Raw genomic sequence first — 27,569 nt, forward strand, 5'->3', positions numbered from 1 at the left:
CCTTTAACCTACTAACCTCAATAGGTGTCTTTCTTACCCAACAAGCCTCCAACTGTTCAAATTTGGTGCAATTCTATGAAGGCGTTGAAAAATTATGCTCCGGAAACCAATTTTTGCCCCCAAATTATAATTTAAGTTCGTGTGACCTTGATCTTTAACCTACTGACCTGAAATTCAATAGGTGTCTTCATTACTTAATAAACCTACCACTGCCCAAATGCTACGGAAACCAATTTTTAAAAGCCGAATTCTATACTCCCCCGCTTTTGCGAAAGGCGGGGGGACAAAAAATTTAAGATGGAAGCAGGCGTATCATGCGCATTGTAGGTACATACAGATACATGTTGTATACTCGATCATAAAACAATAAATCTACATCTTCACGTATTCTTTGTTTCAAATGTTGATACGTGAGCACACATTTAAGGCAGATAAAACATAAAATGTAATAACAATATTTAATATTAATATAATTCAACATTTTATAAAACAATAGAATCATTAAAATCACGAAAAAACATGGCTTGAGTAATAAAATGATAAAACAATAAAATCATTAAAATCACGAATAAACATGGCTCGAGTAATACAAAAAAATCATTAAAACAAGATTTAACATGACTTGAGTAATAAATTGATTATAAAAAAGACAAAGCATTCACAATAGGCAATATTTACAATAAATAAAAGTAAGCATAAAATAGAGCACATTCATTATTAAAGAAAACTCACGATGAATTTCACGTGATTAGTGAAGTGAATTACACATCTATATTTTAGTATAGTTATGATGCTGTCATGTGCAGGGAAATACATCTATCTCAACTTTAAATTAACACCTGAAAAAAATAGAGGTATAGTTTAAATCCATTGGGAAGAGGTTGTATTATCCGGATGAAACCGGGTTCATGTACAATATTCACCATTCTTATGAACCATGTGTTCAGAAATCGTGTACACAGCAATTTCACCTTATGACTGCAATGCATAAAATGCAGAGGCATTTGTTTTAGATTTGTTATAATATATTCTAACTTTTACAAGCTTCCTAACGAAGAAAACACGAAGCATGTTGCCTGTGATAATTTGAGATCACTTAGATTTCACGATGTCAAATGTTTCAACTTTGTAATAACTAATCTGGTTATATGAAACAAAAATTACATACTACTACCCAAACTTTAATGTAAAGGAAAGTCCATACGATGCAAGTTAGAAATGCTTTAGTATTAAGCAAAAATCTACAACACTTAACGATTGTTTTCTTAAAAAAATAAATTCTTTTTTAAAAGACTATGAATCAAACAAAGTTATATGAACTATCAAATAGTTTTACTCAAGAATGTATAGCATTATTGTATAAATAGATGTGCACAGTCTAACGGACCATTTGAAGTCGAGGGCATATAATCACAAGGAGCCTGACAAGACCAGAGTTGTGATTTACTATCTGACGGTTATTCTGTGTATCGACGACATCAGAGTCGGTATGTCCAGAGTGAAATCTGTAAATAGGCAGTAGCTCGAGATCGATCATATCTTGTAGTATAGATACGTGGTATGGGTAAAGGAATGATAAAATTGCCGAAGAAGTATTTGTACATTTTCTAAATAAAATTAACTACGAGAGAAAAAAAACACAATACACAAGGAGGAAAGCTAATTTCACATTCATGCTTTAAAATTTAAAATTGCATAGTTTAAAAATTATCTCTGATACTGAAAAATCTGGGTGCATATTTCTATAGCTACATTTTTCAATTAAAAAGACCGAAGATTCTAGACCGAAAGGATTAATTTATTTGAAACTTAATAAAAGATTGAAGTTCTTTGAAAAAAATATTCAAGGCTACAAGAGTTAATTTCTTAAAAAAGAATCGAGACTCTTTGAATTATTGATAATGGAAAGATCAAGTAAACATAAAATACAGAAGAAAAAACATGATATACATTTTATAAAAGCTAAATGAAACCGCGGGCAACTGTATGAATACGCACTTTATCCTGTTCAATCTAAATCTCAGATTTTCTCTTTAAGATCAAGGCAACACCCATCACATATGTGTTGTAATGATACAGTCTAGAAATCATGATATAATTTTGTTTTTGAATCCAGCGTACAAGGGTATAGTAACAACATCAAAAAATAATTTGAATTTTTCACGTTGTTGACTTTGGATGTTGTTTATTGTAAAGTGATTATTAAACCTTCCCAAAACATTTGCAGTGAATAAAATAATTATCTCGAGGGAACAGAATGGGTCCTTTCTTTCTTGAATGATCACTTACCTAACGAACTTACATATCTAGTTTATTGTACAATTAATAAGGGGATTTCAACTTTTATCATTTCACAGAATATTCAAATTTCAGTTTGAAAGAAAATTCGCTTTATTTATTGTCCATTTAACTACCTAAAAATCACGCAATTTTCATTTTATCAAGGAAAGACCAACACTATTCTCCAAAGTTGTCTATATTACTCGCTATAAAACCTACAATGCACCCTATTTGATCAAATTCCAGGATGTATCAAAATTTAAATCATGTGTAAAATCCGTATTACGGTTCCTCGCATTCTTTGTATTCAAATCAGTGACGACATTATGTTCAGTTCCAAAGGAGAAAACGAAAATAAAAATCATTATACAAAACAAACACAAATAAAATATATACATCACCGGTATAAGCTTATTATACAACTGTAATTGATAGCGCATGCATTGATATTGCCTAAATCCCAAATGAATACATATCAGATATTTATACAAATTATTACCAAGTACAAATCCCTATAAGGATCAGAGAGAAGGTAATACTCCTTGTGTTTGTGGATTTGTTTTGCTGAAATGCATTCAATACACATAGAAAATGCTCCCGATACATATTAAAGGCGGATCTAAGGAAGTGGGGAGGCCCACTTTTTGCTCACACTTTACTGTTGATTGTATACTAGAAAAAACAACTGGAAATCACTGGAGCATGACCCCTTAGTCTAATAATGTACCTTTTTTTCGGAATTTCTGATTCCACGATTAACATAACAGTGTTGAGACAGCCTCGTCAGGGGAGATACATTTTTGTCTGTATGTATATATCAAAAAAGGGAATGAAGACTCCGCAGTACATTTTAACCAAATTTCAAATGAATATATAAATTGATTAAAATGTCTCTTGGATTCATTGAATGTGTTTCAGAAAATTTAGTGCTGCACTCTTACTCTTTTATTTGTGCGATCCTTACACAGACCTGTACTTAACAAAAAGAAAATAAGCATATAAAATAATGATCATACTAGTAATTAACAAATAGTTCTTTGGTAAAAAACTATATGCATCAAACCCAAGTACATTCAATTAACCTACTTATATAGTTATATCAATATAAGAATAATCTGATTACATTAAAAAACAAACGACAATACTCACACTACAGTATATCATAGAAGAATACTGACTAAAACTATTAATATTTTTTTACTAATAATAACTACCATTATAACTCTATACGATTCACATCATTTGCAAATTTACACAACTCTTGAATAATAATAAGGTCTAAATTAACATTTACATTTTTTTGTGTGATTAATTTATCTACCGGACACCTTATAACCCATTAAAAATAAAATATACAATACCCTGTTTCCTAAAAATCTTCTCAAATGCTCCATTCCCCCAAACACACATTGCTCAAAGCCCAACCCATTACTCCAATTCCCAATATTTCACAAAAAACCCATGTCCCGACCAATACCCTACTACTACAGTACCAAATATTCAATCGATATACTCATTTCCTAATGTTCTCCAAACAGTACCCAATTACCCATTTCCAAACATAACAAACAATACCCAATTACTCTTTTTTCGAACATACCCACAAGTCAATACCCCAATACCCCAAAAAAACCATTGATAATATGCCACAATTATACTGCTTCTTTTTCATAATTTGACTGAGCACCGATGACAATATATCCAAATCATGTGACATTAAGATCTGATTTAAGATATTATAATTGGAACAAATTATAATTTTGACTGACATATAATAACGGTTGTGACTTGTAGTGAGGCACTTTGATAGTGGTGAAACTGAAACACAACACATGAAAAGACACACAAAAAAAATGAAAACACTGTTATGGTTCGTTAAAAACTGAAATATCATTAGGCTGAACACGAATAATGAATGAAATATCCAAATAAATAATGTCAAATGGATCACTTGGTCCACATCAAGTCTTCGATCTCCTGAGAAATCCAATTTTTAATTAGTTTTCAATACTTAAATTGAAAACGTTTTCTTTAAATTGTAAGTCATGTGTGATTTAGTAGTCTTGAGCAATAACTGTAGGCAAAATAAAACATATGACATAACAAAACATATCTAACAAAACAAAATAGCCTTAATTTACTCTTAAGAAAATGTGCAAATTAAAAAAAATTAAAAAGTTCAAAATTGTTTAACAAGAGCAAAGATTTCTATTTTTCTCTCCTGAAGTCTGTTACATCCTATTTTAAATTGAATTCTTATCTTAGCTACAACAATCATATGTAAATGCTATCTTATTTCATTTCGTGACATACTACATCTCCATCACAGAGATGGTCATCTGATTTTGTATCTTCAAATTCTTTGACATAACCTTTTATGCGTTTACTTCTATCAATAGTCACTTCATCTTCACGGTAGGCGGCCAGTCAGAATTGTTATAAATGCGATAATGCCCCCTTCAGACACCAGCAACCTCGTTCGGAAACAACTTTTTCTTGAGCTTGAAGTAAGAATCAAAACGACACATTGCATAGTCCTAAAACAAACAGAAACAAATATATGAGTTATTGGTTTTCAATCGGAACTACTCATCCTTAGGTATTGTTCTGATTCAATAATAAAAATATGGTTACTTATCAGGGGCGTGTCCAGGATATTTGAAAGGGGGGGGGGCGTAGAATAAAATATAATATATATAAAAAATTTTTGGACCTTTTTTGGCTTAAAAACATAAAATAATAGAGAATTGCACTAATGTAACGGTTCCTGACTTGGAGCATGTATATTTTATAGTTAAAGTGTCAGGGTGTGACATTTTTTATGCCGAGTTAGTGTCACACAAAACAACCAAAATTCATGTATTATACTGATTTACTTACCGTTTTGGTTGTTTAAAAAAGGTGTCCAAGACACCTTGATACGATTTTAAGGTCTTTTGACGTTTTGTTTTTGACATCGACATCTTTGCGAATTCTTTATCACATAAACAACAATGGATACTAATCGCAGAGTCGAACACGCCGGACTCCGAGAAACGAAATTTTACGGTTGATGATGACCCATCAAATTGGGGAATCAGTATAAAAAGAAATCAGAGTATGTGTTTAATTAATGAATATGATAAATTGCCATCATTCAATACAATACTAGCAGATTATAACGACAGTTTTTTTTTTTTTTTTTTTTTTTTTTTTTTTTTTTTTTAAAGGGGGGGCGTACGCCCATTACGCCCTTACCTGGACCCGCCCCTGCTTATAGGCTTTGTCTAAGAAGGACGGTGCCATTATTACTTAAATAACCTTCACCATTGTTGATAACGTACCGCCATATTGTGTTATCAAAGGAAATATGCGAAAAAATCCCTTAACTCACGCTGTGTCTTTACGTTTAAAGTTCAATACAATCATTTCCTAACTACATATAAGTCATTTCCGAAATACATCATTTCAGAGGACACTTACCCTACCGGTGCACCTGGTCCATGCTCCCAGTTTATAGTGGAGTCCTACTTGCTCATTTGTTTTTGTTACTTTGTATGTATGATTTTAGTTACTTTATGTTCTTTGTTGTGTATGTTTGATTTCCATGTCTGGTCTTTGTCCCTGGATAACATTCTTTTGATTACCGCTATAACATTGGTTCCCTTCATTACTCTTTCCAATGGAACAAAAGTCAAAGGTCAAAAGTTATCGGGACAGGTAGAATATTCATACTATACAGAAACCAAAAGGTAACTTTGAAGTCCCCCTTAAAACTACAGTAGATTCATACTTCAATATTAAATTCAACAGTGATCTTGGAAGGGTAATTAATACAACAGACATAATGTCTAGGCCCACCGGTGGGTTGATATGCTTATCAACATTTCCCAAGCTATGAACTAAACAGGATAAGGCAGTAAATCGAAATAGAAATATATGGGTAGATGGAACCCAAAAGCACTTACAATCGTCAATGGGGTGGAAAACCCAGGAAAATCTCCTCCACGTAAGAGGTTGAACTTGGGGCTAACAACCCTATTATGTCAAACAGGAATGTTAACGACAACAACAAGGCAATCCGTGTTGCTGTCCCCACATGGTATTTTGCATAATGAACAGTAAGTAAGTGGTTTAATTCATTATCAATTTCCCCTACATCATAAACTACATCGGTATGCTTGAAGATTCCCTTTGATGTAACTCCTTTTAACTAAAGTGACCATATCTGAAATGGCATTCCTGGTCCAGATAATTTTGATGACGAGGTTTCTTGGAGGACAACTGACCATAACTATCATATATATTTCCTTTAAAGGTTACCCGTTTTAAATACATTTATCTTAAATCAATATTTGTTTTTGATTGTTCCTACAGAGTAAATGAAAACACTTTGATATCCGCTCATTCCCATTTTATTCCATTTTGCTGGTTTTAACACATCTTAACCTACATGGACGCTGACACAAATAATAACATCATTATTTAATTTCTACTTCCCTTCAGAATTACTGCAACAATTACAAAACGATGACAAAAAGAACGTCCATGTAACATTAAAGTCATGTAAAACTGGATATGAGAGTTGAAGGAAAATCAAGGATAACCCCTGGATAACGACTAGACATTGAAAATAGACACATACAGCAAAGAACACCAAATTACCGAAAAACACTACTTGAAACGTTCACGTTTCTCCTTTTAGCATTTGTGCATCGTTTATTGTGCGTTTCCACATCGCTTTGAGTTAGTTTAAAAGCACGATATAAGCGTTCGTTTAAACGCGCGATAAAAGTGTTCGTTTAAACGCACGCCATATGCGTCCGTTTAAACGCACGATAAATGCATGATAAAAGTGTTTGTTTAAACGCATGATGGAAGCGTTCGTTTAAACGCAAGATAGAAGGGTTCGTTTTATTTTGTACATTTATTATTTTCTTTATTCAATTGTTACTTTTATAATTTTTTCTATTATTATTTTTGCGTTTTCATTATTTTTAATTACTAGTATTTTTTCTTTATTAGCAATTTGTTGATATCATTATTTTTATAATAAATATGCGTTTAAACGCAGGCTATGAGCGTTCGTCTATCGTGCGTTTGAACGCAAGCAAAGAGCGTTCGTCTATCGTGCGTTTGAACGCAAGCAAAGAGCGTTCGTTTATCGAGCGTTTAAACCCAGGCTGGGGCCGTTCGTTTATCGTGCGTTTAAACGCACGAAAGGAGGGATCGTCTTAACGGCAGATAGAAGCGTTCGTTTATCGTGCGTTTGGGTATCGTGCGTGCGGGAAACCTAAATGTCTCATGGAGTGTAACATGCATTGTAAACTAAATGAGTAATCAAGGGAACCAAGGTTAGAGCGGTAACCAAAAGGATGCAATCCAGGGACAAAGACCAGAAATGGAAAACAGACATACACAAGAAAGAACATAAAGTAACTAAAATCATACATACAAAGTAACAAAAACAAATGAGCAACTAGGACTCCATTATAAATTGTAACTAAAATCATACATACAAAAGCAAATGAGCAACTCGGACTAGGAGCATGGACCAGGTGCACCGGTAGGGTAAGCGTCCTGTTTTTCTTGGAACACCCGCCGAGTTGCTCCTAAAAATTCAAGTCCGGGGTAGACAAACGAGGAAAGGAAAACTATGACCCGTTGAATACATCAGTTTTCATGGTGCTGATGGATACACCATAACGATCCACGAGTTCATGATGACGACCATAAAACTTCTGTAGTGATGACTTCAATCTTGTAACAACATAACCCTGTTCCAGAAGCCTATTTGTTATTTCTAGCGCGATACAAAAAGTCTGCGTAGTTTCGGCAAGCGCTTGCATAACGCATGAGTTGTGATATGAACACTCCATACGCAGGAGCTGAAGGGATGTTGCCACAGGGAAGTTGACAATTCTGAATGAAAAGTCAGTAGTTTTCCTTTACCATCGATTTCTAAGTGTAGGTCAAGATATGAGGCTGACTTCTCAGTGTCTGTAGTATCCTTCATCTCAAGTTCTTTGGGGTAGATGTGATGTATCAAATCCCCGAAATTAGGATTGTTTAAAGATAATACGTCATCTATATAGCGGAAACTGAGATTGAAGGATCTAGTCAAACGATATTTTTTCTTTCGGATCAGATCAGCTATAAAGTCAGCCTAAATAAAGGAGCACAATTTGTTCCCATTGGAATGCCGACAGTTTGTTGAAAAACACGTCCACCACAGTAGACAAATATGTATATATCTTCCTCTGTATATTTGGAAGATGATTTGGAATTATTTCTTACAAAGTATGAGGAATCTCTACCATAAACTATATATTTGTATCTAGGTGTACCATCTTTTTTGGAAAAAACAACGATGTATACTGTTGTTAAGTCGGGATTTTAACTGAGTATGGGAAATAGAAGTATACAGTGTTGAAAAATCATAGGTTTTAATGCTATTATATTCAGTCTTGAATTGATAGTCTCCAAAAGATCTTTCGAATTTTTCAGGATCCACTTTGAATTAATACCACTACGGGAGTAACAGGACTGCAGACCCTATTGACAGTTGTGAGTATAGAAGTTACAGGTTTTGAAAGAGGTTTGGTGGTACATTTTGCAGATCCAGCTATGAAACGTTATTTGCATTGATTCTTACTGGAGGTACCAAGAGGATAGCACAGATTTATGGTTAATAAATAAATGAGCAATCAGTACTCCACTAAAAACTGGGAGCTTGGAACAGGTGCATTGTAAGAGTAAGCATACTCTGCTTTTCTAGACTTCAACCACTCCTTAATCAAACACTCTTTTTACAGATGCTTGCAATCTACAATCATTAATATATCACCGATCTTTTACCAAAGTAACTGAATATTTCATGCACAGAAACCTCACAACTAACAAATATTTTTTTTTCTCATGCGGCTGGTGAGTGGAACCTCTTGAAAAACAAGAGACTCCCATGAGCCTGAATCGCTCACCTGGTTGAATTTTGCCTTTCAAGGACAATAAATTTAACAAGAAGTTGTCCAACAATTTTGACTCAAGAAGACTTTGATAGGACTTGTCATAAGGAGCATTTCAGCAATTGAAAGTTTCTATCTATCATAGTTTTCAAGATATTGGTTGAAAACTGTAAAGAAACCGCCTTTTGTCCCCTTTCAAGGGCAATAACACTTACAAGGACTCGTTTGCCATCTTTTTTATCCCCAAAGACTTTTGTAGTCCTGTTAATAAAGATTATTTCATCTATTGAAAAAAATTGACTTAACCTAACAGTTTTGGAGATGTATGTGGAAAAACTACTATCTGACCCAAATGTTATATTTTTAGTAACGGCGGCCATATTTTTCGACAGATGACAGATAAAAAATCCTCACTTCAGTTCTAAACAGGAATGCCCCTAGGAACATTTGTACAAAATTAGTTTCAATTGGTCAAGTAGTGTCAGAGCAGAATATTTTTGAAATAACAAAAAATAGCAAAAAACGTTGAAAAAGGGCAATAACTCCAACATGGTTTAACGGATTAAAACAAAACTTTGTCCGCAAATAGATCTCATCATGCTGAATACTTTCACCGAATCAGAACGTAGCTTAACCTAATGGTTTTGGAGATATATGCGAAAAACTGCTGTCTGACCCTTACGTTCTATTTTTAGTAACTGCCGCCATGTTTTCCGATGAATCAAAAATCCCCACATCAGTTCTACGCAGGATACCCCATAAAACATTCATACCAAGTTTGATTCCAATTGGTCAAGTAGTGTCAGCGGAGAAGAGATTTGAAAAATTGTTAACGACGACGATGAAGACGACGACGGACGCCAAGTGATGACAACAGCTCACATGGCCTTCGGCAAGGTGAGCTAACGAGTACAGCATACCGAAATTTATAATATTCATATACATGTTAATCTTGTTTACTTACCATGTAACCGAATTCAATGTCCGATTTATCTTTCTGAATGACAGACCACACTCCCCACATCATATGAGATGCCAAGGCACACGTGTTAGTCTCTCTGTACATACTTTCTAACTCTTCACTAGTACAGGGTTTGTTTTGAGCTTTGAGGTATTCTTGGAAGAAATCAAACTGCAATTAAGAATACAGTATACAATAAGGCTAAACATTTACCAAATATAACGATGTCTCTCAGTACGACCAAAAGTTTGCTTTAGTTCTGCCAGAAAGCATCAAAGCAAAATGAAAAAAAACAGAAACACTTCTATTTAAAATAGAAAATACACAAATGCTGTATTTAGAAATAAAACTTTCGAAATTATGACTATTTCCTGGTAAAACAACAAAGTTTTCGGCTGTCGGTCTCCGGTCATTGTATTAAATATTAAAGCTAAATAAATAAGTATTTTTTTCTGCATGAATTATAGTAAAAATCTTTTTTTTTTATTTGAAACTGTAATAAATGCAGGACAGTCAATTGTATTTCTTGTTGCATTTACATTTCAGCAAAAAGTCTCCTGTCTCTTTAATCTTTGGGTTTCGTAAATGTGTTTATGGTTACTTTCAAGGGAGATATGTAAGTGTGACATTGACATAAATGCACTGGTGAGTATCGCGCATTTACTATCGGAACTACTCGGCCATTTCCATCACATTAAAACCAATTAGCTATCAATAAGAAAGGTCGAATGGTTGCAATTGGATCCATTCACTTACTTTAGTCACGTAAAATATGATAGGTCACAGATAAATCTACCTATCACAGATTACTTATGACAACAAACAAATAAACTGGTCGCTCCCTACTGCTCTTAAGGTCTATTTTCATTATAACGTCACACTTACTGGTATCACCTTGAAGAAACACACGATAAATATTGAAACCACAGATAAAGAGACCGAAGTACTGGAATGCTTCTTTATGATATCAAAAATAAAATAATGAATTAATCGTGCAAGCTAAAAATAAACAACAGCCAATTCCTTGTTCAAAGCAAACTGGTCGAGAGACATTTAAACTCATAACATTGCAAGACATCCCGAAGATATCCGTCGGTTCTACCAGTTTATATACGGTCTGACGAAAGATTGAATTATGCTCAACAAATAAACTTTGTTTAGTTAATAGTTTAACAGAATACATTAACACCTTATTTATTGTAAACATCATTTATTCACAAAATTCTACTAAAAAGAATGATGTATAACAACAATTTAAGGATTTGTTTTGCTTTATCGCATATCTAAGGGTCAAAATTAGTTCAATTTGTCAGACCGAAGGACTGGTAGAATGCTAACCATTCTCAGGACGTCTGTTAGTAAGAAACAAACACATTGTTCAATACTTACTTGCTGAGATTTTGAAGGGTAACTTTCCTCATCATATGAATAATAAGGCATTTCCTGAACACTTTGATAATCATAGCACCATTCGCAAAAATGATTACCAAAATCAAATCCCCTGAAAACATAATAAATAATGGAAAGATCAGTATTTTGTATACTTTTTGACATTTTGTTCCCATTTGCGCAAGAAAATCAGCAGGAATATTGCACTCCCTACTGTGCAGCAAAGCTTGAAACACCTGTAATAAAACCTGCAGGAATATTTTCCAAATTGCAAAGCAAAGCCTTTAAGAATATTTTACCCCATTCTGCAAATGAACTTCTGAAATACAAGTACTGATTTTCGGTGCACGAAAACTACATAATAATCTATCAGGGTTTAAATATATTGCCTATAAAACAAACCTTCTATAATCTTCTGTTGACCATGGTTTACACCGCTTAATCAACTAACCAAGATGTCTAATTTAAGATTTAAAAGAATTAGTTCTACCTAGTTCCAAGAAGCTATACTAAAATAAGAACTTCCTGGTTTTGTTCACAATGCACAAATTTACTAAAATAAGAACTTCCTGGTTTTGTTCCAAATGCAAATCATATCTCATAGACCATAAACATTTTTACAGTAATAAAACGGAGTCCGTAAGCATTCAGCAATCTCAGTGGTTCAGATGGTTATCAAGTACACTTGTAATATGTCCAAGATTTTTTCAAATTTCAAATCTAAAGTCCACGTCAAGGAAAAAAGATGTCATCAAAAGTGTTAGTGTAGAATATAGTGAGGACCAGGACTTGTATCATTCACAATAAGGGGGTTCGATACCAAAACAGAATCTTTCACAATGAAGAGGTTCGATAACAATCATAGTATAATTCACAAAAAGGTTGTTCGATACAAAAATAGTATTATTCACAATAAAGGGGTTGGTAAGATAGCAAAACACTTCACTTCCAATCATGAAGCCTCACAACTCTGAGGGTACAGACAGAGCGTTGTTGACTGGGTAGTGTTTACACAAAAATAAAGCTCTTGAAATCGTTTTGGGCTAGTTTAGCATTAGGCAAAGAAGGTTGATCTTCACGAACACTATGATCTCAAAAACCCACCTCTTTAGGTAATAGTAAATTTCCCTTTTATATTATAAAACAATCCATATCCACAATTTCCACAACCCAAATCCCTACCCCGTCATACAAAAACAGATTTTCATAGCTCTTTCTATTCTAATATTTTTACAAACTCTGTAATTAAAATAATTTGAAAGTTCCTTTCTAAAATTGCTATTTTCATTTTGTTAAATGAAAACTTTTTAGGGTAACAAAACAACATTATGTCCAAATCCAAAACTTATACTAGCTACAAATATATGTGGCTTTAAGTATCAGACTTTGTAAGAATCATGCAAAATCTGAATCACAAAATGTGATACACCCCAAAAAACAGCTACATATTTTTATGTTTGTAATTAAGTTGTTTTATGGGTATATGTTATTCATTCAAATCTGCCTGTTCTTAGGAGATAATCAACAATGAAAATATAGTAGATTATCTCCCTTAATTTTGAAATCTACAGTGCATTCTATATAATTTGTATATCCTAAGAACACGGCTTATATGAAAAACCACATGTTTATTTCTTTCTACTGTGATGTTTCAAACAAAATATCAAAAATAAAAATATAGGCTTTTTACCCATGAATCACATTTTGCATGATCCTTAGCTGGAGTGCTACTTAAATAAATGTTATTATTATCGAATATTCAATCACCGTCTGCAGTATAGACATTACTGTACATCAGATAGTGAAAAGTTAACAGTGTAATGAAATACATCTTGTACAATATTAATATGGAGAGATTAATAACAAATCTATCCAATAATCAACTACATCATAAACCATTGCATATCTACATTCAGAAAGTATATACTCATTATTCATAAAAAAACAATATGAATTTAGAACGATGAGTCAAGGACAATGGTCATCACTTCTAAGCTAATGCAACCCTTGAAAATTTTAGAAATGCCAGAACTAACAGAACAGCAGAGATGTTAGAACTTATCCTAACTATTTGGTTGTATCTGATTATTAACACATTATGAAGTATATCACTTGAAAATTATTACAAAATATTTTATTGCGCTTTAATGAACTATTGTTTTACATTACATAATTTTGAGGAGGCACTAACATCAGAGCTAAATGGGTCGTAAATAACGTAACAAATAAATAGAACCCAAAGATTTAAAATAACTCAAATGACAATTATAATGCGCAAAAAATAAAACGCAAACACCTCACAATACCGGTTGCTATGAATACATAAAAATGTCGGTCAAAAGTTGTTTAGTTCTTACTTCTGTTTTCGGGGTTTTGTGTTAATTAAGTTTTTATCATAAACATAGTGTATCAAATATAAAATCTGCATTTGCACCAAATGGTTTGTGTAAGTTCGAAAATAAAAAATAGGACTTTTAAAATTTCAAACTTATTGGACTACATGTAAGAGCCCACAAATGTTTAAAGTTAATAATTAAGTCTTGTCAAAGTAAACACGCGTCGCTTAAAGGAATATGAAGAAAAGTACCCATCAATCTAGTGAGGAAATAGAAATGAAAACAAACAAACAAAACACAGTGATAAACTTAAACACTATTGAAATTTAGAAGTACAACTAGAGCATATACCCGACACTGTAGATAAGGAAGTACAACTAGAGCATAAACCCGACACTGTAGATAAGGACGTACAACTAGAGCATATACCCGACACTGCAGATAAGGAAGTCCAACTAGAGCATATACCTGACACTGCAGATAAGGAAATACAACTAGAGCATATACCCGACACTGCAGATAAGGAAGTACAACTAGAGCATATACCCGACACTGCAGATAAGGAAATACAACTACAGCATATACCCGACACTGTAGATAAGGAAATACAACTAGAGCATATACCCCACACTGTAGATAAGGAAATACAACTACAGCATATACCCGACACTGTAGATAAGGAAGTACAACTAGAGCATATACCCGACACTGTAGATAAGGAAGTACAACTAGAGCATATACCCCACACTGTAGATAAGGAAGTCCAACTACAACATATACCCGACACTGTAGATAAGGAAGTACAACTAGAGCATATACCCGACACTGTAGATAAGGAAATACAACTAGAGCATATACCCGACACTGTAGATAAGGAAGTACAACTAGAGCATATACCCGACACTGCAGATAAGGAAATATAACTAGAGCATATACCCGACACTGTAGATAAGGAAGTACAACTAGAGCATATACCCGACACTGCAGATAAGGAAATATAACTAGAGCATATACCCGACACTGTAGATAAGGAAATACAACTAGAGCATATACCTGACACTGTAGATAAGGAAGTACAACTAGAGCATATACCCGACACTGCAGATAAGGAAGTACAACTAGAGCATATACCCGACACTGTAGATAAGGAAAGGGCCAATTGTTTTGTTAATTTATAGAAATGTTAATATAGGGATAGCTAAATTCCTTGTGAGTATAATATGAGTTAAGTACTTCTCTGTCTAGGAATCAGGCAAAATGTGTATAAGGGTTGCATGGCACAAGAAGAAAATATTGCTGAGATTACATTACATCTAAGTATTTATACGTCATATAAACCTCAAAAATAACAATCAAAGCGCTTGTAAATTTGACGTTTTTCAAATGTTGATACGTCAAAAGTAATTTGCATGCACTTTGAACAAATGGAAAATTTTCCTGCATTTTTTTCCCGAGAGAAGCAGTCAAAAATATCTACGTTACTGATAACCTTTAATTAGGTTATTTTCAATATGCAATGGATATATTTGAGGCAAAAATGACCAAATTGAGAAAATTGTCACCCACTGCATGATTCTTACAAATAACGGAACTTGAAAACTTTGATTATTCTTCTTAAGTATTGTTCACTCTTTAAAGATATAAAAATCTCCAAAAGGTCAACTATTTTTTTGTATACATTGTATTGAATTCGCTTTATTATTATGAATAAAACACACTTTAATGTTTAAACTCTGTCACAAAATCAAATTTGTTTCTGACAGATCTTCAGACGACATTGATGGTTTGATTGAAAATCTCACATCTTATCTATAAGGCAAAGCAGTCAGATAACTACAGTCAAACCTGTACTAAATTACCTTCAAAGGGAAAGTAAAATCATGATCACATAATACATATCATCCTCACAGGAGTCCTGACATTGGGATGATAAATGCACAAACGCAGTCTTTATATACAGAAAGTTTACATAAAGTACCCTGCAAACCGATATTTTCATTTTTGGTTTTACAAAACAAATTAAAGATGGTGGCAAAGACAAGTTTGTCTTATAAATGTTAAGTATTAGTAAGATGACAATGCACTACAATACTTCATAAACAGGCTATTTCCTACCTATAGTTATAGCTACAGTACTCCAGGTCGATCACAGTCAACTGTCGCTCTGGGTCGGGACAGTTCTTACAAAACAGTAGGTTACCTGAAAAACAAATAAATAAACTTCATGTATTTCAATCAGTTTATAGATTGGCATGCAAGAACATTTATTATTATTGTAGTTTCTGATGACCAAGTTGTTGATAAAACGTTAATAATAATTTAAATTGATAACGAAATATTCGTGATGGTCATATCAAGTTCATGAATTTACATACAGTTGAAATTTCATCCTATTATATGAAAATTAGCTATAGACTAAACAAAACAAAAAACACAGAGTAAATGATTTCTTCTAAAAGGATCAGGCAAGTTGCACTCGTGAATTCATCCTTCCAAGTCAGGGTTTTGAGTCCACCCTCTCTCCCTCAAACCCCTGACATCACTCATTCATATTTGGCGCGTATCGTCCAGCCAATTCCGATTGGTTGCTTCTCCGCGTGCGAAGCACCAATGAAAATTGATTTGAATAAAATGTCCGTGGAAAGGTAAACAATGATACGAGTACCTGATAGTTGTAAGATGGCACAAATGATTCAACATGACCAAAAAATGATCACTGTGGATTCTGTTTAGAGTCTTTAGCGAAAAAAAGATGACGTTATGTGTATGTAGCCATTTTGTAAGTTATATCGAAGAGTTTCCATTACGAGTGATTTGATTGGATTTTGGATCCGGGTTAAATTTAGGTAATTCACTAGATGACGCTGGATGACACCCGCTAAATATGAATGAGTGATGTCAGGGGTTTGAGGGAGCGATGGTGGACTCAAACCCTGACTTGGGAGGATGTCGTGAATTGTGGATTGCTTAAATTCGGTCACTCTTCTTACTGAGAAAAAAAACATTCTTCTTTATGTGCACTTTTTTTTAGACACTATAATCTTTGTTTTAAAAACCGCCAATTTAGTTAGTTAAGTAACACTTTAGGTAAGAATCAGGCAAAATGTGTTTCATGGTTGGAAAGCCTACATATTTTTATTTTTTATATTTTGTTTAAAATGTTATAGTTAACAGAATTTAACATGCAGCTTTTCATATAACCCATGCTCTTAGTGGTAAAAAATATATAGAACGTACTGTAGATTTCAGAATTAAGGGAGATAACTCTGTAAATAACACTAAAATACAATAGAAACTTTTGAATTTTCTCCTATGAGCAGACAGATTATAATGAACAATAATAAATTTCATCATATAGACCCATAAAACTACTTAATAACAAAAATATAAATGTACAGCCTTTTTTAGGTGTATCACATATTACTGCTACTTAAGTATCAATACTATGGGAGACAAAAATCTTTGAAACCAAAGAAATTTCAAGCAAGGATTGAAAGCATAATATGATACATTGGATCAGATATCATCAGATAGAACCCTTTCAACACATTTTAACACAAAAAGCGTGTATTTAAGCACAAGGACAAATCTCATGTTATATATATATATATATATATATATATATATATATATATATATATATATATATATATATATATATATATATAACAACATTATCATAAGGTTAGGAACATTACATGTAAGTGTCAGACTCTGTAAGAATAAGGCAATGGGTAAAACATGGTATAAAAGACCCTTTAGAATGTTTTATTTGTCAGTGATTATTTGCACAATCAAAATCAAAGGAATAAAAATTTATTATACCATTTTCTTTAACTGGGTTATAATTTCATTGAAATGCACTGAAAATAAACATTTCAAGAGCATGCAGATAGCTCTGCCGTCAAAACACAAAAAAATTCTCACATTCTACTGAAAAATTGAAATAAAAAAACATCTTTGAGTGAAATTATATTGTCAGATCGGTGTGGTTTTGACGTGCATGTTCAGATTTTTTTTCACTTTTTGCCTGATTCTTACAAACGCTTATAATTATCACATTAGGTTGGCCTTAACACTGTATGAACGACATTGGCAAACACAACTAAGCCTTTTATCACCTGATAGAATTGCATTAATCATGGAACAGTAATCACGACTGTACATGAACCACATGTTACGTACTAATCAATAGAGAATGTATATAGTATTACAAACACACATATATATAATAACAGAAAATCGTTAGCTTTTTTCATCACCATCTATATTTCCAAAAGCATTAATTACTATGAACATGTGACGAGGTCTAAATATTAATTAAAATAAATAATAAGTAATGAGGCTCATCCACTGGTGGACCTAGGGGGTTCCAGGGGTCGGGGTATGGAGGAATGAAGAAAATTGTGTAAACGGTTAAAATATTGACACCATTCATCAAATTATATTTAATTCAATTTAAACAATTGTTTGAACTGTAAAATAACTAAACAATATATAGTTTAAATATGTAATATTATTATATGATAAAGATATAAATGCAATGGGTAGTATATGGGAAATGTTTCTTTCGTCGTTATATTGCGTTTTAATTTGAGTTTGAAGAACTATCATTGTTCTGTTCCCATGGATTAAATTACTTTATTTTTCGGGGGCACCACGAGCTTACTTAAAGGTGTGTTTACACCTGTTAATGACCTTAGGAAAGTATTTACTATTTTGGATTTAGTTATACACTGGTTCATTTGTTGTGGTTCGCCATATTCGTTCCTTTTCCCATTTCTATAAAGTAATTTAAGACCAGTCAAACAACAAATAAACACTTAAAATGTGCATAAATAATCTGGCTGCAATTGAAGAGCCTTCTTATAACAAATTAGCAGTTGAATGTTTGATGAAGACCTGAGAATTACCTAATTAGTAACCTTTTTTCAGTTGTATTCTCAAAAAATCCATAAAGACTCTTTCTAAGCACTTACAATCAATTTGCAAGAATTTTTCATCACGAACAATGTACATTATATACAAATTAACTATAAGAATAAATATTTAATACTCCAATTTAACAGCAATGCTAGAAATAAGCTTAATAATTATATCGATTCATTGGTACCATTTATAAAATATTATATAGAATACCAAGGTACAAATAAGGTCATTATTTTACATGCTTATTAGATGGATAACCTGTACATTAGGTACAAAATGAAATTGAATTTCCACAATTAAAAACAAAGAAAATGAGATTAATGGCTTGTGAAATACCATATAATCATGTAAACTATTGATATATTATACTAATTTAATTTTATAGTTATGTTCATGTTTGGGATGTTCAGTCTCTATTAAAATGCAACTTTATAGCCCATATGTCATAGGAGCTTCCTCCCACTATCAAATATGCAGTTCAAGCTTGTATCTGAACACATTGATCAGCATTTTTGACAGTGGGAGCAATTGACCTCATTGGCAGTAAATAATGAAATCCACTCATTGATAATTATTGCTTCCATATTCATAGTTACGTTTTGATTTGTTTTATGTCATTTCATATTTGTGGCACTGTAGCTCTGAAAGACCTTTCTTGGCAAAAAAAGAAAAAAAATACATTGCCTAATATAATTTCCTACAAAGTACAATACCTTCTTGCAAGTCATTATGGGAAAAGACCACAGGTGAATTTAATGAAGCAAGCTTTCTCCTGTAACAAAATAAAGAAAACATAATAAAATTATATATAAAGCTTTTTATCAATGGAATGGTCAAATCTTACGTAATATTGCAAATAGTAAATTTTCCATTTCAATGTACTAAAGGAAGCATCGTTTAAATTTACCTTTTTCATTAAGACCTAAATGTATAAATAAAAAGAAAACATATCATTTTATCAATCATATGCTTGGAAAGGACACATTTATATAATGTTCAGTTTTGTACATTTGCAGGTAAAACTTACAAGAGCCATTGTAATTCAGCATGTAGATTGTATGTAGCCAGTTTGACCATATCTGGGTCAGTACACCCTGGAGTTGTATTATTGGTGATTTCTGCCAACCAACTGAAATTGACAACTGCATATGTGATTTGCTACTTTCATATTAAATTTTCACATATCTTACTTTAATATGAAATAATTTGAAATAATGTTCTGATTCCATATTTAATTTAAGTACCAGTCCATATAAAATTCAACAGTGCCCATGGTTAAGTGATTCATAGTGTAGAAAAACCCATAGATCAGACCATGCTGTTTTGGTCTACATATGGTGTATTTTTATTTGACAATAGTCCTTTCTTTATTTAGAAAACTATACTTTAACTTCCCACTAAAATCAACCAAATCAAACCAAATCAAGAATGATCATAACTTTTGCAAAATGCTAATTTGTGCAATCTTTATTGATTTTATCTCAAAAGCACAACCCCCAAATGAAAAAGTAACTTTTTAAAGACTGGTTATGTGATCTATAATGGTTTCTGAACAAGAAATAAAACTGAGTTTGGTGGGTTTTTGACATGCATGAATCATCTCTTGTCTGATTTTTATAAAGACTGATACTTAATTGGTTTAAATTTGATTCCAAAAGATATTTGCATATTTTCTCGCTAGGCACAAAGGAAAGTCTAAAATATATACTTTTGCACACATTTGTCAACAAAACGTTACTTAATTGGTAATTTTCACCAGTCACTTTTTGATATATATATTTTTTTATAAAACATGTAAAAATTCAGTATGACCGTTGCGTTGTGCTAGAAACAGACATGGTACCTCACGATGAATGGAGCAATCCAAAGATCGAATATATGTCACGACGATATGCATTGACAGACGTACGCCGATTGTACTCCGCCATTGAATGGTTCCACTATATCGTGAGCTACGATTTCTGTTTCCAGTCTGCGCAGTACACAACAACGTACATTGTAACGGTCATACTGTTTTTTTTACAGAATGCAATTGCACTTACTGTTCAATTAGTTCCCTAAGAAATCTTGGTTCTTTACATAATGGCATGTCTAATTTATGGATGACAGCTAACTTTCTCGCCACCTGAGCTGATATTTCTTTGTTACGAAGATCTTCCCTTCTAAGACAGTTCGTCTGCAATAAAAGAACGCACTTATGAAAACCCAATTAAAAACAATTAACATAACCTTGGTTTTTAACTGGTTTTTTTTCTGTGTGAAAGATATCTATCGTGGTGCAGCTGTAGGAAAATACTTAATGATTTTTCACACCCGCTTATTTCTTAACTATATCGCGGTTTTGTTTATCAGGGCGAAGACACCCCTACTCCCCCTCCCCTAAAGAAGATATATATCTAGCCGTAAGGCAATGCCTGCAATACGTTACTAACTCCAGAAGTCACAGACAGTTCTTGTAAAATTTGCAACAATCTTGAACTATTGAGTAAAAATATGATCATTTCCTATCAACTGTTTTAATCAAGCCAATGACTTATATACTTAACTCCTTGATTAAGCTAGAAACAAATTAAAATCTATCGTAGAATGCACATGTATTTTGTCTCGTACCTGTTGGTCGCTTTATAATTATAATGTTTTACGCCGTACTTTATAGTCGAGGATCGATTGAAGTTTAGAAAATGAAAAATGTAGTGTCATTCATAAAATGAATTGAACATCAAGTTCAGTAGAAGTTTTCCTGTACGACCATTCAATTATTTATGCTTTCGTTTCCGGAAGTTCTTGTTTTGACACTTCCTGAAACACCACATAAATAAATGGACACAAACACTTTCCATGCTAATATCTAAAATGTCACCGGTTGTATATTCTAAAGTCGATAGGGAAATATTTCGTACATAGTTCAGGAAGAGATCATTTGATCAACAAAAATATCCTGTTTTGTATACATGTAATTGAATGGCAGTGTACCTAAGTAAAAGCATATATCCTGAAATGGGCAGTAATAAGGCCAAGAAAAAATATGTCTGTTTCAGGTTTCCCAATCAACCCTATTTCTTTTTTGTCATACCCATGAACATTGTATTTGCATTTTTTATGAAATACAGCTAAATTATTATTATTTAGTTAAGAACTATTTAAGTCAAGAAATCCTTACATTAATGTCTATATAAATTAAATTGAAAAATAAAACAATTACCCTTTTTTCACCCAATATAGAAGACATTTTTTCTTGGCAATGGCCTATGCGGTGTCTTGTTTGGTTCATAGTTGCTACCGCCGACTTTCTAGGTGACGGAATATTTCAACTTAAAAACGTATCTATAAGCTATGCTACTATAAGAGTTTATATAGTTTGCAAACCTAATATTTCAAGAGTGATCTAGCTAAAGGAGCCACTCGAACAAGAATCCAACAGGACACACCTGATCTGCCAAATAAAAAAACTTCATGTTTACAAAACAAGTTACAGTGAAAACTGCGTAAACCGAACCCCGAATCGAAAGAAAACATGTCTAAATAAGACTCCTTTTTAATTCTTCGTGTCAGTTTAAAATAGTGTGAACCCAAAAACACAGAATTCACGTATATGTCTGTATGCCTAAACCGATTTTTTTTTACAGTCCTAACGGGGTTCGCTGTTACAGGTTTCACTGTATCATGTATCATTCGACCGATTTATTTAAATATACCTCATTACTTGGAAGTGTACAAACGGTTTAATGTAAAGTGCACAAAAATATTCAATTACACCACGTGATTAGACTGTTTCAAAAAGTGATTAAAAGAAGTTTTTTTTTCAAAATTAAATTTCGACCAATTTATTTGAGTAGATAAAAAAAAAAAAAAAAAAAAAAAAAAAAAAAAAAAAACCCTGCACAAACCAGGAACCAGGAAAGGGGCGACACGGTACAAGTCAACATGCAAAAGCAATATATACGATATAGCTTATCATGCCTTCTAATAGAAACTGACGAAGTGCAACGGACAGACGGACAAGGAGACTGCAAGATACAAATATAAACCCCACTCATTATAGCCAAAGATATTGAATATTTCGGTATTAAATTTGCAGTACACTGAATGTACAAGTGAATCAGCAAAATTCATTATCAGTGCTGCACCTGTCTGAATTTTCAATGTCACAGAGGTAAAGGGCAGATAAGATATTGATTATTTCAAAACAGATTTACTCTGCATTTAGGTACTAAGTTTCTGCAACGATCGAAGTCCATATTTTCATAATAAACAAATGTTTATTAACAAGATATACTGTGAAAAAGAGAGTATTTAACCCGCTTCAAATTAAGTTCAGTGTTGAATGTAAAACCACCCTAAACATTAATTATCTTCCTTTTGAATCTTTCTACAATTAATATATTCCTCCACGCACATCTACATACATGTTTGATGTCAAACGTTCCTGTATAACTTACAGACAGACAGACAGAAAGGGGGACTCCAATATACCTCAATATATTCTTCGCAGAGGGGTGGGATAAAATATGAACGAAGGTGTTTATGATGCCCATGAGTAAATGAGCCCTGCGAGAAAAAATGACGATGAAGTCATTCGTTAACAGATAATAAATAGGTCGACGACTTTTATTGATTTCACAACAACGACGTTGAAGTACTTAAGAAAATATGCTGATTATCAAGAGTGCAGAGAGTTAAAACTAAGGACAGAGTCCAACTGCATGCACAAAGTCCACATGCACCAATTGATTGAAGTTATGAATGAGATAATTAAGTTATGCAATCTCCGGTGCAGACCTAAGATCTATTTAAAAATCTTACTGACTAATGGTATCATACCATTCGGTTAATAGACATTGTTCACAAGGCTTATTCCTCATTGAGAAAATTCTACAAATTCGTTGTACATTTTCAAACAAAAAGTCCTAATGGAGATGGGGTAAACAAGAAAATTGAATTTTATGTTTTATATAATACGTAAAAATTTGTTTATGACCAATACGGAAATACATGTTATTTTGTAAATAACATCAAAACATACGCTTTCCAAAAATAAACAAAAAACTTGCTCTTTTCATATGTAGGGGATTATGTATGAGGAACACATATTGAAATCCAAATGATATATCCTTTTATATGCCTTTTATGAATTAGTTCATTAGTCCAAAACATAAAAAAAACATACGTTACATTTTTTTTTCTGTGAATGATAACACATGAAATTTAAGGTTAGATTGATAGATGCAGTGAATTCAGCAAAAATGAATGGCAAACCCTTTTGGTTCTAGCAAATTTTAAGGGTCAGTATCTTATTTCAACTTCCAATTTTTGGGGGCTAAATAGCCTATCTAGATTTTGAAGCTGACATTGGACACATTTTGATTTAAAATTAAATTTGGATGTTTAACCTTTGTCAGCATCAATTAAAGATAATACATGTAGTACAGTGTACATCTATTGTGATGTGAATTGACATAAATCACGTGACATGACAATAAAAACTTACAGGAATGAACTCCTCTATTCTCCCGTCAGGATACAACCCGTAACATTTTGGTCCAAGGCGTTTCTCTGAGAGTAGACAGAAAACGACAGAGTTCTTCACTAACATCTTTAGATCTTTGCCAATATCACCATAAACTCGCAATAACACTCTTCTAGGTTCGCCAGATTTAGTTGGCACATTGTCTGATAGTTCACAAGTATACAACAAATTCGTCAGTCCTCCTCTGTGAAAATGTAAAATGTATAAATGAAGTATCCATGAACAATGATTTTTTTCTTCAATTGACAGGGGTGATATATCGAACAAAAGCTTTTATCACATATTCGCGTCTCGAATCTATTAAGCCCACTGCAATAAATAACTAGAAACCAGATTTTAGTTCTAAATCTCCCTCTATAGGTGGACGACGCATTATTAAATACTGTCATCCGTCCGGTCGTCCGTCCGCTATCACACATCGTATAATTCAAAATACGCCTAAATAAAATGCCTCGTTGGGTGCTCCTTGATACGACCACATAGGTCCTAGTTTCGAATGGTTCCTTGCGGTATATTTTCACAAAGATCCATAAACTTATACTAAAGTTATGAACTGAAAACCAAATTATATACAAAAGACGACGACGACAGCATGATACCATTATACGACGGGATTTTTTTACGGGTCGTATAAATCTGAATTATTTGGTACATTGAACTGATCATAATACTATACCAAAAAGAGACGACTCTGTCCAGTACGAAAAGGTTATGTTCACGGGGTCGAACTATCACCCAAATAATGTACAGCAAGCACTGTGACAGCAAGTGGCTGAATTGGTCGTATTTTAACATGGAGTAGACGTAAACAACACCGGCAGGTCATCGGTTCGGGGTCATCGGTCGATGTTTGACCTCGGAAAAAAGACAGTGACCTCATCTACCTAAATTTGCCAAGTTTGACCTCGGACAAAGATAGTGACCCTATCTACCTGAATTACAATGTAGTACAGGTGGAAACTAACATAGTCATTCGCCACGGTTATTGATAAATGTAGTAAATCGTCTTGGGTCAAATATTTAAACATGCTCATGATCTTGAATACGGACTAGTGCATGTAATTTCATGCAACGTCAATCTGAAAAGAAGTTGTTTTTTGTTCATTTTTTTTTAGAATAAAACATCTCTGTAGCCTGGTGGGGACTGAAAAAGTCCACTAAAACCAGAATGGTTGGTATATCTGCTGAACATTTCCAATACATAATGTCACCATGTAGTATTTTGAAATGACCTTTAATGTTCTATGTAACTATGATGCATCATGTTAAATATTCAAAGCAGGATTGCATGTAATTCAGAAGCTAGAATTCAATTCGTTTTTAATGTATTAAAAATTATTAAATTGATCAAAAGAACACTTTCAATCACTGTTTTTATCTGCTTAATATAATGTCAATAAGGAGAATTGGCGAACAATATTTGTCGTATATAAAAAAAAATTGTTGCTATTAATACCATGCAGACAGTTGGTGATGCTGGGGGTCATACTGTAGGGTGATATATGGACCAGTTGGTCGCCCCCCCCCCTTCCCGCAAAAAAAAATATGACATAGCGTAACTGATCGACGTCCATTGAATTTAATGGGGCATTCAAGCAGTCGATAAACTGCAATTTTATCCGAAGTTACATGAAGTATTTGATATATTTTATAAATATTCTTTATTAAACCATTCGTAAGAAGGAAAAAAGAAAACAATCTTAAAATAAAGTATATGACTGTATTTTTCTTTTTGTCGTTTGAATGTACGAATTATTTTGTATTGTTTCGTTTGTTAGTTTTTGTTTTTTATATATTTTCTTGAACACCCCCTCCCCTTTGTTTAGCACGAGCTGAACTGTAAAAAACATTGACCTCCCCTTTTTAATGCAAACAAAATCAATACAACACCCCACGGCATCACGCTGTACATATTTTACACACTGTTATTTACATATCTTATTTTCTGTTTTAATGCTTAATTACAACACGGTAATCGGATGATGGTCTTCCTATAGAGACGTCACATCATATGATAACCATTCATATTTATATGTAAACAAACTGAATCACTTACCCCAATTTGGTGAAGATGAATTCGTCTTCAGTAATGTTCGACCACGAACCGCACAAAAATTCTTTACACCATTTAAAGCCTTGCACTTTGTGTTCTTCAAAAAGCGTCATTTGCTTCACTTCATTTTGGTCTTCTAGTATGTTACCTCCGTCCATACTGCCACACAAATCTTTCTCTCTCATATCAACAACAACACGCTGTACTTTATCAATAATCTTGGTCAATATTTGTGGACCATATCTAAAGAGAGTCATTATATCATGATACGTCATTTTTGTTATCTCAAAATTATAGTTAATTTTTCTATCTCTATAACGTTATTATGATAAACAACTGCACCGATTAATTTGTATGACCGCTCAGAAGCTTTGTTTATTTACAACTGTAAACACGTGGTTTTTCGCCTGTGTATTTATAGGTCAACTGGATCCTCGTGTAAAACTTTTACTGATGAGCGATGGGGAAACTTTTAGAAAGAAATATATCATATTTCGAAAAATATTCGACAAAAAAATTCTGTCAAGACCTTTGTTGTTTTGAATACCTTAGCTACTCGATCTGGTTTGAACCAGATTTTTCTGGTTTGGGTCAGATATCGTTGATTTGTTAGAAGTAGAGGTTTCAGGCGGGGGATTTGCAGTTCACTTACTTGCATTTAAGGGAAATTCTTGTAAATGAAATCAAATTTCCACATTAACATGTCCCGATATATACGTCAGAAAACTATTACTCGAGCATGTGTTATGAATTTAATCACCACAAATACCCCTAAGGAAAATAAAATTACATGTACATGTATATGCATAAAGATTATTTGCCAATTGGGTGTTCGCTAAATCTAAATATAAATGCCATTTAATTGAGCGAATATTTCTACAGTTATACAGTTAGCCAATAGGGGAACCAAATCAAGGATTAAAGGTTATAGGTGGTATTTTATAGTTCATTAGGCGCTGAGTATAGAACACGTGGAGCAGAGGCGAGACATGACACTTTGTTGATATATATATATATATATACAACATCTCAGAATGTGACGACTCTATTTGCTACACTGCTCCATCTGATCAAATTGATACAGGGAAGATGTCACAGCAGTATTTTATACATAAGTTTGTTTTGATTCAGAGGGAAATATTTGGTTGAA

At 33.1% G+C, this 27,569-nt stretch overlaps 1 protein-coding gene across 1 annotated transcript; it reads right to left on the minus strand.

Annotated features, from left to right (window-relative positions):
- Positions 1-444: 444 nt before the first annotated feature.
- On the minus strand, positions 445-26,806 carry LOC148610751 (choline/ethanolamine kinase-like). The gene is made up of 9 exons (XM_088596094.1): positions 26,423-26,806; positions 24,328-24,550; positions 20,882-21,015; positions 19,867-19,968; positions 19,553-19,611; positions 16,026-16,110; positions 11,575-11,686; positions 10,189-10,356; positions 445-4,817 (listed from the first exon to the last, which is right to left on the minus strand). The coding sequence occupies exons 1-9, from the start codon at positions 26,692-26,694 to the stop codon at positions 4,740-4,742; spliced, it is 1,233 nt and encodes a 410-aa protein (XP_088452220.1). The 5' UTR covers positions 26,695-26,806; the 3' UTR covers positions 445-4,739.
- Between the last annotated feature and the right edge of the window lie 763 nt (positions 26,807-27,569).

Source organism: Perna viridis, chromosome 8 (genome assembly GCF_037379345.1).
Source record: "Perna viridis isolate PV_CMFRI_1.1 ecotype Kerala chromosome 8, ASM3737934v1, whole genome shotgun sequence".
NCBI lineage: Eukaryota > Metazoa > Mollusca > Bivalvia > Mytilida > Mytilidae > Perna > Perna viridis.

Coding starts and splice junctions, on each gene's coding strand:
- LOC148610751 (XM_088596094.1), bottom strand. CDS start 26,694: ATGACGTATCATGATATAATGACTCTCTTTAGATATGGTCCACAAATA. Junction 19,969..20,881: donor CTTAGGGAACTAATTGAACA/GTAAGTGCAATT, acceptor TGTCAATTTCAG/TTGGTTGGCAGAAATCACCA. Junction 11,687..16,025: donor TACTGTAGCTATAACTATAG/GTAGGAAATAGC, acceptor TTATGTTTTCAG/GGGATTTGATTTTGGTAATC.